This window comes from Schistocerca gregaria, chromosome 3 (genome assembly GCF_023897955.1).
Source record: "Schistocerca gregaria isolate iqSchGreg1 chromosome 3, iqSchGreg1.2, whole genome shotgun sequence".
Taxonomy (NCBI): domain Eukaryota; kingdom Metazoa; phylum Arthropoda; class Insecta; order Orthoptera; family Acrididae; genus Schistocerca; species Schistocerca gregaria.
In genome coordinates this window covers 860,893,688-860,907,261 of record NC_064922.1, presented here as the reverse complement: position 1 = coordinate 860,907,261, position 13,574 = coordinate 860,893,688, and the positions used below count along the sequence as shown (strand labels likewise).

The following is a 13,574-nucleotide window of genomic DNA, read 5'->3' as shown; positions in this document are numbered from 1 at the left end:
CGCTTAAGCGAAAGGTGCAAAAGTGACCTATAGTCCCTTTCTTGACGTAGGAGGATCTCATCTAGAAGACGGGGAAGCAGCTGAACGCTGAGAGGGACTGCAACACGTTGGCTAGACTATAACGCGTACTCCAAAACATGTGCACCTAAACAGTCTCAAACAGCGACCGTCCTGTTCCACAGCACTAACAAGATGCTCGTGCTGCCGAAAAAAATACTGCTGGCAAGTCGTGAAATAACTGCTATACCGTCCCAAACTGGTTCCACCGTGTGACTTACATAAGGGAAAACTGGATAGAGCAGAAGTCCTGGAGATGCAAACTTGTGTCCCCGCCACCACCGACCTGGGCATGCAATCAGCTGCCAACGGCAGTCGTTGAGACATCGGGAGGACGCCGGTTCGAGTCCTCCTTCGGCCATCCGGGTTCACGTTTCTGCCATTTCCCTGAATCACTTAAAAGCGAATACGGCGACTTTTTCTTTGAAATCAATGCAGCGGGTTTTGTCACCCAATTAGAATTTTTGCTTACACGGGACGTTAATAATCTTCTTTCCTCCTTACAACCATGGACCCTCTTGTTATACATAGGGAACCACCTACTTTCGACACCTCTAGTACTTCGTAAACAGCGTCCATCAAATAATAGTTCGCAGACGGGAAAGTAATTTGTTGAATTGGTAATACTTTTATGTTTTTCATCTGTCTACTTGCAAAGTAACACGAGCGTTGCAATATCTGCAGCAGTTCGATGCCTTGCGTTCACCGTCATCGATCATCCTCCGTACAGTTCCGACTTGGCCCATCAGATTTTCCATCTGTTTCCAAAACTTAAAGAAATCCTTCGAGTACTTCTCTCTGATAGTAATGAAGCTGTGTCTCCGTCAACAAATATTCTACAGTTACGGTATCAACTAACTAGTGTCTCGTTGGAAAAAATGTGTTCGTCGCCTGGTTGATTATATGGAGATCAAATATGTAGACATTAAGAATGAAGATGTAGAATGTTAATAATGTTTGTTTTATTTTAAAAGCTTTAAGAGTTTTCAAAGAAAAAAATTCGGAGTTATTACTTCTCATCGCCCTCGTACCTTCAAAATAGCCTTCCTAACACTTCAATTTAGCGAAATTACTTTCACCTTCGCATATTACCATTTGCCGCTTCGATAACTGGGACTGTTTACGAAATATCTGGAGAGCCCAACTCATGTCCTTCTTTGACTATGTGTAAGTAATGCTACACATGTCCTGTCATTACAATAGTCTGTGATCAACATTTGTGCAGGCCCAACAACTCGCTTTTTTTTTTTTTTGGATTCAAAACGATTTATTATTCCCATTTTTCGCAATTTCCACCGTCCTAAGTAACTAGTGTAGAAAATCAAGGCTGAAAATCTTGCAGACTGTTACGTGAGCTACTTCACCGTTGGTAGGAGACTTAGGTGTCACTCACCTCCTCTAGAAGTGGACTGGTCGGACTGGCGAGGATGTGTGTGTGTGTGTGTGTGTGTGTGTGTGTGTGTGTGTGTGTGAGAGAGAGAGAGAGAGAGAGAGAGAGAGAGAGAGAGAGACACGCCGTATCTAATCGCGCCGGATTGCCAGACAGCGGCTACAGGAACCTGCAAGCTGGCGTTCCTCTGCTGCTACTGCTGCAACTTCTACTACTGCTGCGAGTGAATCATTCCAGCCTGCAGACACAGTTTGAGCTTTAATCGACTACAGTCACAGTCCAAAAACTACTCAGGAACTTTACACAGTGCGCGAAATGTTGACATTCTTAACATTTACACTGAGACCAGTTCTCAACGCCTACGTCCATCCACAGATCTATAAACTTAGTACATGCTCTTTCTCTCGCCTGCTCAAATGGCTCTAAGCGCTATGGGACTTAAAATCTGAGGTCATCAGTCCCATAGACTGAGAACTACTTAACCCTAACTAACCTAAGGACATCACACACATCCATGCCCGAGGCAGGATTCGAACCTGCGACCGTAGCAGCAGCGCAGTTCCGGACTGAAGCGCCTAGAACCTCTCGGCCACTGCGGCTGGCGCTCTCGCCTGCGTTTGGTGTAACAAGCGAATGGAATGACTGAGAACTGAAGCCTCCTAACCTGTGTGCAAGTATATTTGCCACGGTACTGTTAAGCTTTTCAAATTGATCCACGTACGTAGAGAAACGATACGGGATTTGTGGCGCCGTCTCCATGCAAACACTTTGTTGCCCTCAAACAAGTCTTAGCGATAATCTCGCAGTAATCGGTGAAAAGATTCTATTACACATGGAATCTAGACTGTTCTGTAGTGAAATACGTTAACTTTAAATGTTGTTGTGATTACTTTTCTACTATGTTCAATACAGCACATTACAATTTATGAATTTTAACACCATTAATAAAGCACTGTGTTTCCTCACAGATCAAGCCACCCGCAACATTTAGCTGAAATTTGCTTTTGACCTGACGTGACGTCCATGTTAACTTCTTAGAATTCTCCGGCGATTTAGAAAGAAGAAATATGAGCGTCAAACGTTCAGTCGACAGCGAGATCATTAGAGAGGGAGTACACACTCCATCTGGCGGAGGACGTACAAGGAAAGTGGTCGCGCCCTTTTCTTCGGTTAGTCTTCCTAGGATGGGTAGAATGTTTACCTGCTATGTGCGGACGCAGGAGGAGATGGTCACAGTTCGCTAACAGCTGAATGCGCTTCTGGCTACTGCCATTCACCTTCAGGCTGCCGCTCGCGTAGTAGTGGTGCCAAGAATCTGGCGCGTCGCATGGGACACCTCAGGTATCGCTTATTTCGCCCACGAGCTCTGCTACCGAGGCACCTCCTACGGTACCCTTTGCGGTGGATCCGCCCTCACAGCAGAGTAAGTGGCGGGTGGTAACGCGATCGCGTCGCTCGAGGCGGAAGACCAACATAGACACTGGCCGCCTGGCCTCACCCATCCCACCCTGTGAGTGGACAGGTGGCCGCTCCTTCAGCAGGGTCCGAGCAGGTACACGGAAGAAGTGGTTTACTAGCTATCGGGGATCCAACGTTACGCGCATTATGGAGGCCCTGTGGCAGATAGCGCTCATGGTGGAAAGAAAGCCAAAGTGCACTCAGCATGTCTGCCGGGGGGCCTCACCCGAGATGTGGAGGTGGCCTTGCCTTGGCCTGTGGCAATCTAGCGCGCAGGGCGCATTTGTCTGCATGTTCTCGCTCACGTCGGCACCAACGACGCCTGTCGCATTCGTTCTGAGCCCATCTCAGTTCATACGAGCAGCTGGCGGAGGTGGTAGAGACTGCTGGCCTCGCGTGGGAGTGCAAGCAGAGCTCGCAATTTACGGCATCGTTCCCAGAGCCGATCGGGGTCCTTTGGTTTGGAGCCTAGTGGAGGTTCTCAACCAGAGACTTCACCGACTTTGTGACGGTCTTGGCTGCAAATCTGCAGACCTACGTCATCACTTGGGGATTCGTAGGACTCCCCTTGATAGGTCAGGGGTCACTACACAAAGGAAGCAGCTAATCAGGTAGCAGAGCACTTATGGAGAGCACATGGTGGTTCTTTAGACTATATGGCAGTTTGAGGTACTCTGGTGAACACCCCCCAGTCAAAACGCAGCAATTGAAGTCAGACCGCGTACAGAGTAAAGACACTTCGACTGTCAAAATTTTATTAGTAAACTGTCGAAGTATTCGTAACGAAGTTCCCGAATTCGCTGCCTTCCAGGAAACTTCTCGCGCTCAGATTATTCTCGGGACCGAGAGCTGGCTCAAGCCCGAAGTGGAAAGCTCTCAGATATTTACCAAGTCATGGAGCGTGCATCGGAAACACAGATTAGAGACCACTGGAGAGACAGACTGTTCATTGCAGCTGACAAAAGTGTTGTCTTTATTGAGCTCGAAGTTGAGTGTGGCAGTGAAGTTATCTGGTAGCGTGTAACAGGTCTGGGTGAAACTAAGTGAATTGTTGGATGTTTTCACGGGCTACCCCATTCTGCTGTGACGGTTCTAGAGTCATCCGAAGGATATTTATGGTCAATAGCATTACTAGTTGGGGGCCACTTTAACCTACCGGCTATAGACTGGGATATCTGCGGATTCAATGCAGGGGTACTAAATCCGGTCACTTGTTAACCAGTCTGGTGTGGGAGATGAAAAAACCAAACGAAAGCCGAAGTTGTAAATTTCACTTTCAAATAATCGTACACGCAGGAAAATCGTACAAACTTACCGTCGTTTGACCATCGCACAGACTCCCATATGGACGACATAGTGATCAACATCCATGGCGTAGAGAAACAACTGAAGGGGTTGAAAACAAGTTAGATCACCAGGTGCGGATGGAATCCCCAATTTGGTTTTTCAAGTAGTGCCCTGCGGCATTGGCCCCTTACTTATCTTGCACTCATCGCGAATATCTCGCCCAGCGCAACGTCACAGCGAATGGAAAAAAAAGCGCAGGTGACTCCTGTGTATAAGAGGAGCAAAGAACAGACACGCAAAATCACAGACCAATTTCCCTAATTTAGGTATTCTGCAGAATCCTTGAACATATTCTCAGTTCAACGAGCGAGGTGGCGCAGTGGCTAAGACACTGAACTCGCATTCGGGAGGACGATGGTTCAATCCCGCGTCCAGCCATCCCGATTTAGGTTTTCCTTGATTTCCATAAATAGCTCCAGGCAAATGCCCGGATGGTTCCTTTGAAACGGCACGGCCGACTTCCTTCCCCGTCCTTCCCTAATCCGATGAGACCGATGACCTCTGTGTCCAACCCCAACCCATATTTTCAGTTCGTATGGAATAGGTTTTCTTGCGACCGCGAAGCTTATGTCCACGAATGCACGGTTTTAGAAAGAACGCTCGTGTGAAACTCAGCTTGCCCTTTTCTCACATGATATACTGCCAACTAAGGACGAAGAGCAACAGGCAGACTCCGTATTTCTAGATTTCTGTAAAGCGTTTGACACGGTGCCCCATTGCAGGCTGCTAACGAAGGTACAAGCATATCAAATAGGTTCACAGTTACGTGAGTGGCTCGAAGACTTCTTAACTTATACAATTCAATATATTGTCCTCGACGGCGAGTGTTCGTCAGAGACAACGGTATCGTCGGGAGTGCCCCAGAGAAGTGTGATAGGTCCGCCGTTGCTCTCTATATACATAAATGGTGTGGCGGACAGGTTGGGCAGCAACTTGCGGTTGTTTGTTGATGATACTGTGGTGTACGGTAAGGCGTCGAAATTGACTGACTGTAGGAGGATATAGGATGACTTAAGACACAATTTCTAGTTGGTGTAATGAGTGGTACCTAACTCCAGAGGTAGAAAAATGTAAGTTAATGCGGATTACTAGGAGAAAAAAAAACCATAATGTTTGGATACAGCAGTAGTAGTGTCCTGCTTGACACAGACATGTCATTTGCGATATTTGGGTGTAGCGTTGCAAAGCGATATGAAATGGAACGAGCATGTGAGGATGGTGACAAAATGCTTCAAATGGCTCTGAGCACTATGGGACTTAACTTCTGGGGTCATCAGTCCCCTAGAACGTAGAACTAATTAAACCTAACTAACCTAAGGACATCACACACAACCATGCCCGAGGCAGGATTCGAACCTGCGACCGTAGCGGTCGCGTGGTTCCAGACTGTAGCGCCTAGAACCGCTCGGGGATCGTGACAGGAAAGGCGAGTGGTATACTTCGGTTTATTGGGAGGATTCTAGGGAAGTGTGGCTCCTCTGTAAAGGAGACCGCATATAGGACGCTGGTGCTACCTATTCTTGAGTATCGCGTGTTTGGGATTCTTACCATCGTCAGATTAAAGGAAGACATCGAAGTAATTCAGAGGAAGAGTGCTAGATCTGTTGGTGGTAGATTGGAAGAACACGCAAATGTTACAGAGGTGCTTCGGAAACTCAAATGGGAATCTCTGGGGAGAAGGAACGTTCTTTTCGAGGAACACTACTGAGAAAATTTAGAGATCCTGTATTTGAAGCTGACTGCAGAACGATTCCCTTGGCCCCCAACAAACAATGCGCGTAAGCATCACGAAGGTAAGATACGAGAAATTAGGACTGATATGGAGGCATACAGACAGTCGTTTTCCCTCACTGTATTTGTGAGTGGAACAGGAAAGGAAATGACAAGTGTTGGTACGGGGTACTCTCCGCCATGCGCCGTAAATAGATTCCGGAGTATTGATGTACATATAGAAAGGAATCATGCACAGCCTTAAGATATCACTGAATATATAGACTGTATTTGAACCGCTGTCCCGCCGAATGATAGTCCCGAGTCTTACCACTTCACTCATAAAAAAAGGGCTGCGCAGGGATATTACACACATCACCAACCGAGGTACTGAAGCAGTACGGTGTTTCAGACACAACTTTCAACAGATAATGTCAAATCGTGCACGTGAGTTTATGTTTTTACTCAATTTGTCACTTTAAAATGAGTGAAAAAGTACCAGGTCAATACTGTACAAGACAGGAAGACAGAACAAAGAAATGTGCTCTTGAGGTATATGCTTTTGGTCAAACATTTTTGAGAATCTAGTGATGGTTTTGGTAACATGCATGTATACTCATGTATTTAAGCTTCACAGTAGAATGGTGTAGTATCATAGAAACATGTAAGCGTGTACGGAGAAAAACAAGACGTCATGTCTCCTGCCCCTCCGCCTTCACAGTGGAATCCTCAAAATATATCAACTGTTCGAGCAGACACGAAGTGAAAAAGGGAGAGCTTTCTGAAGATAATCACCATAAGATGATTATCGCTAAGCACTCCTTAGATTTGCACTATTATTTTACTGCCTTACTCATTTAATTATTTCACGGAGTAAATTTCACTGATGTTCCATTAGTTCCTCTTGGTGTTGTGCAGGAGGTAGTACAATATAATACACGAAGGTTCAATTGTAAGCTACTAAAGTATGCGAACTGTACTGACTGCCATTACTTACCTTATGCAAAGCTGTAAAACGCAAGCGTATACCGGAAGTCGTTATTAATTACGGCAAGTTAGTGTGGTTAGTACTCACCACTGGCGCTGTTGTCGTCGTCCTTGGCGGACATGTCCCTGACGTCACATTATCCGACGCATGACCTGAAACACACATCACTCTGCTAATTGTCACCACCTTTATCAGGCGTAATAGCCGCGCACTGTTGCTTGCCCCAAACATGACAAATATTTTCAACGCCTCGAGTGTGCAACAGATCATCTTTCACAGGCGAACGTGCGAACATGGCTGCTAGAACAACATATGTCAAAGAAAGATAGCAATAATTAATTGCGATGAAATGTCATCGAACACAGACAGCACTGTAAATCAGATAAATGGATTTTTCCCCCCAGGTGGCGAATAACGCAGTGTCCACAGAGTTGTGCGCCCTGCAGAGCAGGACTAGAACGCTATTACACGTGCGTACTCCGCACGAGTATTCGCGAACTCCTCTGCTGTTCCACCCGCGCTCTCCCTAATAGTTCAAATGGCTCTGAGCACTATGGGACTAAACAGCGGAGGTCATCAGTCCCCTAGGCTTAGAACTACTTAAACCTAAGGACATCACACACATCCATGCCCGAGGCAGGATTCGAACCTGCGTCCGCAGCAGCTGCTTGGTTCCAGACTGAAGCGCCTAGAACCGCTCGGCTACCACGGCCGGCGCACTCCCTAATTTACCTCACCTAATTTTCGTGCTGCAGCAGAACTGCCGTTCAGTTTTGCTCGAATATTGGACGTCTAAATTCATGAAAGGTTCTTGTTTATGTTTAAGTTGCGTGAGCATTCCCGTTACACTTTAGCATGGCCTCTACCCCCCCCCCCACCCCCCCCCCCCCCACCCCTACACACACACAGGAACAATAAAACTGGTCGCACTAGGATTTTGTGCGAGATTTCCTTTACAGATGCGCCACAGTTTCCTAGAACCCTTTCAACAAATCCAAGTCTTCCAATCAGCTTCCCAAATAATGGCTATATGCGATCGTCCCACTTCATATCGCTTCTTAGTATTACCCCTAAATATGTAAACAGTGTGACTTACTCCACAAGTTCACCGGTAATTTTGTAATAAGGTACAAGAGCTTCTTTCCCATTGGTATACGTACTTGCTTGCATTTATCCATGTTCGTTGTTGTTGTTGTGGTCTTCAGTCCTGAGCCTGGTTTGATGCACCTCTCCATGCTACTATATCCTGTGCAAGCTTCTTCATCTCCCAGTACCTACTGCAACCTACATCCTTTTGAATCTGCTTATTGTATTCATATCTTGGTCTCCCTCTACGATTTTTACCCTCCACGCTGCCCTCCAATACTAAATTGGTGATCCCTTGATGCCTCAGAACATGTCCTACCAACCGATCCCTTCTTCTGGTCAAGTTGTGCCACAAACTTCTCTTCACCCCAATCCTATTCAATACTTCCTCATTAGTTATGTAATCTACCCATTTAATCTTCAGCATTCTTCTGTAGCACCACATTTCGAAAGCTTCTATTCTCTTCTTGTCCAAACTATTTATCGTCCATGTTTCACTTCCATACATGGCTACACTCCATACAAATACTTTCAGAAATGACTTCCTGACACTTAAATCTATACTCGATGTTAACAAATTTATCTTCTTCAAAAACGCTTTCCTTGCCATTGCCAGTCTACATTTTATATCCTCTCTACTTCGAACATCATCAGTTATTTTGCTCCCCAAATAGCAAAACTCCTTTACTACTTTAAGTGTCTCGTTTCCTAATCTAATTCCTTCAGCATCACCCGACTTATTTCGACTACATTCCATTATCCTCGTTTTGCTTTTGTTGATGTTCATTTTATATCCTCCTTTCAAGACACTATCCATTCCGTTCAACTGCTCTTCCAAGTCCTTTGGTGTCTCTGACAGAATTACGATGTCATCGGCCAACCTCAAAGTTTTTATTTCTTCTCCATGTATTTTAATACCTACTCCAAATTTTTCTTTTGTTTCCTTTACTGCTTGCTCAATATACAGATTGAATAACATCTGGGAGGTACTACAACCCTGTCTCACTCCCTTCCCAAGCACTGCTTCCCTTTCATGCCCCTCGACTCTTATAACTGCCATCTGGTTTCTGTACAAATTGTAAATATCTTTTCGCTCCCTGTATTTTACCCCTGCCACCTTTAGAATTTGAAAGAGAGTATTCCAGACAACATTGTCAAAAGCTTTCTCTAAGTCTACAAATGCTAGAAATGTAGGTTTGCCTTTCCTTAATCTTTCTTCTAAGATAAGTCGTAGGGTCAGTATTGCCTCACCTGTTCAAACATTTCTACGGAAGCCAAACAGATCTTCCCCGAGGTCGGTTTCTATTAGTTTTGACATTCGTCTGTAAAGAATTCGTGTTAGTATTTTGCAGCTGTGACTTATTAAACTGATACTTCGGTAATTTTCACATCTGTCAACACCTGCTCGCTTTGGGATTGGAATTACTATATTCTTCTTGAAGTCTGAGGGGATTTCGCCTGTCTCATACATCTTGCTCACCAGCTGGTAGAGTTTTGTCAGGACTGGCTCTCCCAAGGCCGTCAGTAGTTCTAATGGAATGTTGTCTACTCCGGGGCCCTTGTTTCGACTCAGGTCTTTCAGTGCTCTGTCAAACTCTACACGCAGTATCGTATCTCCCATTTCATCTTCCAATTCCATAATATTGTCCTCAAGTACATCGCCCTTGTATAGACCCTCTATATACTCCTTCCACCTTTCTCTTCTTTGCTTAGAACTGGGTTTCCATCTGAGCTTTTGATGTTCATACAAGTGGTACTCTTATCTAAGAACCTTCAACATTGCAGCGCGTCAGCAATCGTTTGTTAATATATTAATGGACTGAGATCCGCCTCGATTGCGAAAAAACACCTAGTGTTAACACTAGGTGTTTTTTCGCAATCGAGGCGGATCTCAGTCCATTAATGTACTCTTATCTCCAAAGGTCTCTTTAATTTTCCTGTAGGCCCCTAGTGAGATAAGCTTCTATATCCTTACATTTGTCCTCTAGCCATCCCTGCTTACCCACTTTGCACTTCCTGTCGATTTCATGTTCAAGAACTTTGAAATGGCATCCTTACAGCAATCGGAAAATTTGTCCAAGTCTTTCTGTACTTACAATAGACAAGCATACTGCTACAAATTTATGATTAGCAAACAATCTGACAATATTGGTGACCGTTCCCATGAACTGTTTACATACACTCAGACCACCCTATATTACGTTCGATCGCGCAAACTTCGTGTGATTTACTCAGTATCTAAGAGAGCTCGCAAGCACTGACGTCGATATTACGCCACTGAAGCTGCAGTGTACTGTGGAAAATCTTCCAAAGTTAAACTCCCTAGCCTGCTAATCGACTCGTATAATGGTAATTTTCGAGAATGACTGAGTTCTGAGCTATTATGCGACAACCATAAATGGTCCACAGTAAAAATTTCCACGCTATTGCAGCGAGTTTCAACAATCCGTTACAGCCAAAAGCGGAACTCCACCCCACATACAGTCATTATCAGCGACGAGCTCAAGCGCGATCATTTTCGCACCCGATTCTTTCCTGTGTCCTGAACTGCATTCGTACAAGCAAGTATCTGCCGCGCCTACATTTGCCTTGTAGGTTTCTTCTACTTCCAATGCCATGTCCTTTCACTGATTCCAATGACTTGTAACTCGCAGACCACTCTGTGTGGGCCCCCTCCGGAGTATAGGTATTCGAAGAATGGCACAGGAGAGCGGCCGCTGCGTCTGCCAGTCTACTTCACTTCGCTAATCCACTCTCGAGGCTTCATTCATTCCCACGCTTTTTTCTTCCGTCCGTTTCTTTCAGCCCTGGCAATGATTCGTGGATGCGAAGAATACAACGTAGCACTGTGTTTCAGAGTGCGCATTAACCTGTAGATCAGCTGCCCCGCACAAATCATTAACTATCTCGGTCACAGGAAGATAAGCACAAATACCGATGACGTCATCCAAGAACATCAGGCATTGTTGCCATATTTCTCCCTCCAATCCCCCTCCCACCACTCAGACATAGGTCAATTGCCCTACGTATTAAATGGAGCGAAATTCAGAATAACCCAATTGTGATACAGGGTTTCCCCCACCCCAGTGAACCGCAGGCCACTTACGTTAAGTATAAAATGGCAGGATATTCAAAAATTCAAGATGGGTAATCTTCTTACACGCGGGAATTTAAAAAACCAAGATGGAGGGCCTGCGGATACCGATACAGCTAGCACTACTGCCAGCTCACATAAATGTGAGTTTGTGATCCCAAGATGGTGAGCATGAAGAAACTGGCACAGCTTCCTTGACTCGAATTTTCCAGCTCACTGGTGCACATACATTGTAGCGAGGTCGCTGGTGCTAAGTAGAGAATCCAAGGTGGCAGATCCGGTGATACTGGCCCAGCCTGCACGGTTTCCGGTTTACCCAGCTCATTGGTGCACCCTACATGGTTGCCAGGCCACTTGGTAAGTATAAGTGCAGGGTCTGAGCGGTTTTCAGACTGTTCTGCAAGTTGCAGAACGTGCATCTTCAACAGACCAACGTGGTACCGTCCAGCAGATTTTACTTTAAAATATGGACCTAAGAACGGGAGGGTTTAACTTGTTGAGCATGAAAGAAGACACTGATGTTAATGAAAACCAACTCAGCTGGATTATTATACATTCATTGCGCTATGACCAGCTTCGGTTGTTGAACGTCTTCAGGTTGCCGAGTTGGGCTAAAGTTGTGACACAAATTGGCTAGTTGTCGTCGTACAGACCATTTGTGATACGACTTTAGCACAATTGAGCAACCTGAAGCAGTTCAACGAACGAAACCAGTCATAATACAATAAATGTGTAATAACACAGAGGTGGCGGTACTCGTTATTGATTAAGATTGTAGGATTGCGTTACGTCAAAGCTACTTTTACGTTATGGATTCTGACATGTCCAGTGCTGCTATCAGACAATCTCTTCTTAACTTGTGAAACCCCCCTTAGAAAAATTATTGAATAATTGTGCTGTGATTGATGAAAGGTATAGATTATTGTTAGTCAAGGCCATTGTAGGGAGATTTGAAAGTCAGATTGCGTAGCGCTAAAAATATTGTGTGTCAGTTTAAGCACAGTCATTTATAATTTTTCTAAGGGGATGTTTCGCTTGGACGCTGTCTAACTCGTAATAGATGTTCATTGATGTCGTTAATATGAAAATTCAATGGATAATTCTGCCACCTGTCAGAGGCACTTTCTTGCTGTGTTGCTCCCCAATAAAAACATTTCAGTGACGCCCATTCTCCAAACTTTCGGTGTTACTGTGCACTCTGTCTGAACGACGAAATTTCGTAAACATCTGAAGCCCTGTACCTCGGCAAATGTACCAAGGTCTTGTCACGCAGAACCGTCATTGTATTGGGTTAAAAAGCTGTTAAGCAGCTCTTCACTTGCGCCATCCATACTGCCCAATTATAACTCTGCTTGGATATGACTACTAACAAATTTCTACCGCACCAAAATCCTATACAAGAGCAAAAATCTGTTGTTAGTTAAAGAATAATACCGACACCTATCATGTATATCAGAACATGGCTGCGGATTCATCTGTAAGATTCCTTCACCAGGCTCACCACGCACGGAAAGAAGACAGAAAATTAAAGTTCTCCAATTCTCTCGCTTCCTTCTTGAAAAATTCTAAAAGAATCTATTATGCTGGAAAATTTCGTTTCTTTTTCTTTTTGTAACGGGATGTTAAAAAATGGTAGAAAATGTGTTAAAGGAGTAAATGTGAGGTGCATTTAACAGATGTCTGACGCAGTATCGAAGCATCAAATACCTATACTTTCGCCGGCCGGTGTGGCCGAGTGGTTCTAGTCGCTTCAGTCTGGAACCGCGCGACCACTACGGTCGCAGGTTCGAATCCTGCCTCGGGCATGGATGTGTGTGATGTCCTTCGGTTAGTTAGGTTTAAGTAGTTCTAAGTTCTAGAGGAGGAATGACCTCAGATGTTAAGTCCCATAGTGCTCAGAGCCATTTGAGCCTATACTTTCTGTAGCACACACCATATGTGTACAAGCTGAAAATTAAATTCCAGTTTCCAGACAACCATGTACGCTGCGACAGCTACGGAATGTCACAACTGTGACATCACATTCTTGTACCACAACGGGCAGCTGTCCCATTCTAAAACTGGAGCATACTAGGGCCCTGGGAATGCATCTCTGTGTCTGATATGTGGGTCCCAGCAGCCCAGAGACACTGTGTCCGCCGGCTGAAAGCGGGCAGATGAGATCGGCGGGGGCGCGTAGCAGGCGGTGGGCTCCAGTGACGCCACGTGGGCCAGGCACCGGGCGGGGGCGGCAAGTGGGGGTAGCGTTCGCTGTGGGAGTATAACGTGCTGTAGAGGTAGGGCGGACGCTGCAACCGCCAGCAGTGCATGTGTATATCCCAAGCGGGTGGTGTCTGCGGACACTATCAAAAGTGTGTCCCGTGAGCAAAGTGTAAGAACGAGAGATAGAAAAACTGCGTGTTAATCTAAAATCACCGATTACCCACAATTGTAAATAAGTGTGA

General features: G+C 45.3%; 1 protein-coding gene across 5 annotated transcripts in view; it reads right to left on the bottom strand.

Annotated features, from left to right (window-relative positions):
- LOC126354868 (histone deacetylase 5) overlaps window positions 1-13,574 on the bottom strand; it is a 595,379-nt gene that overhangs the window by 421,750 nt on the left and 160,055 nt on the right. For 4 of the 5 annotated variants that reach the window (XM_050004863.1, XM_050004862.1, XM_050004865.1 and 1 more), the window contains one exon: window positions 7,038-7,102. The exons of the other annotated variant lie outside the window; for it this stretch is intronic. In XM_050004863.1, coding sequence (XP_049860820.1) covers window positions 7,038-7,071 — 34 coding nt within the window. In that variant the 5' untranslated portion in view covers window positions 7,072-7,102. The remainder of the gene's footprint in view (window positions 1-7,037; window positions 7,103-13,574) is intronic. 5 annotated transcript variants of the gene reach the window in all.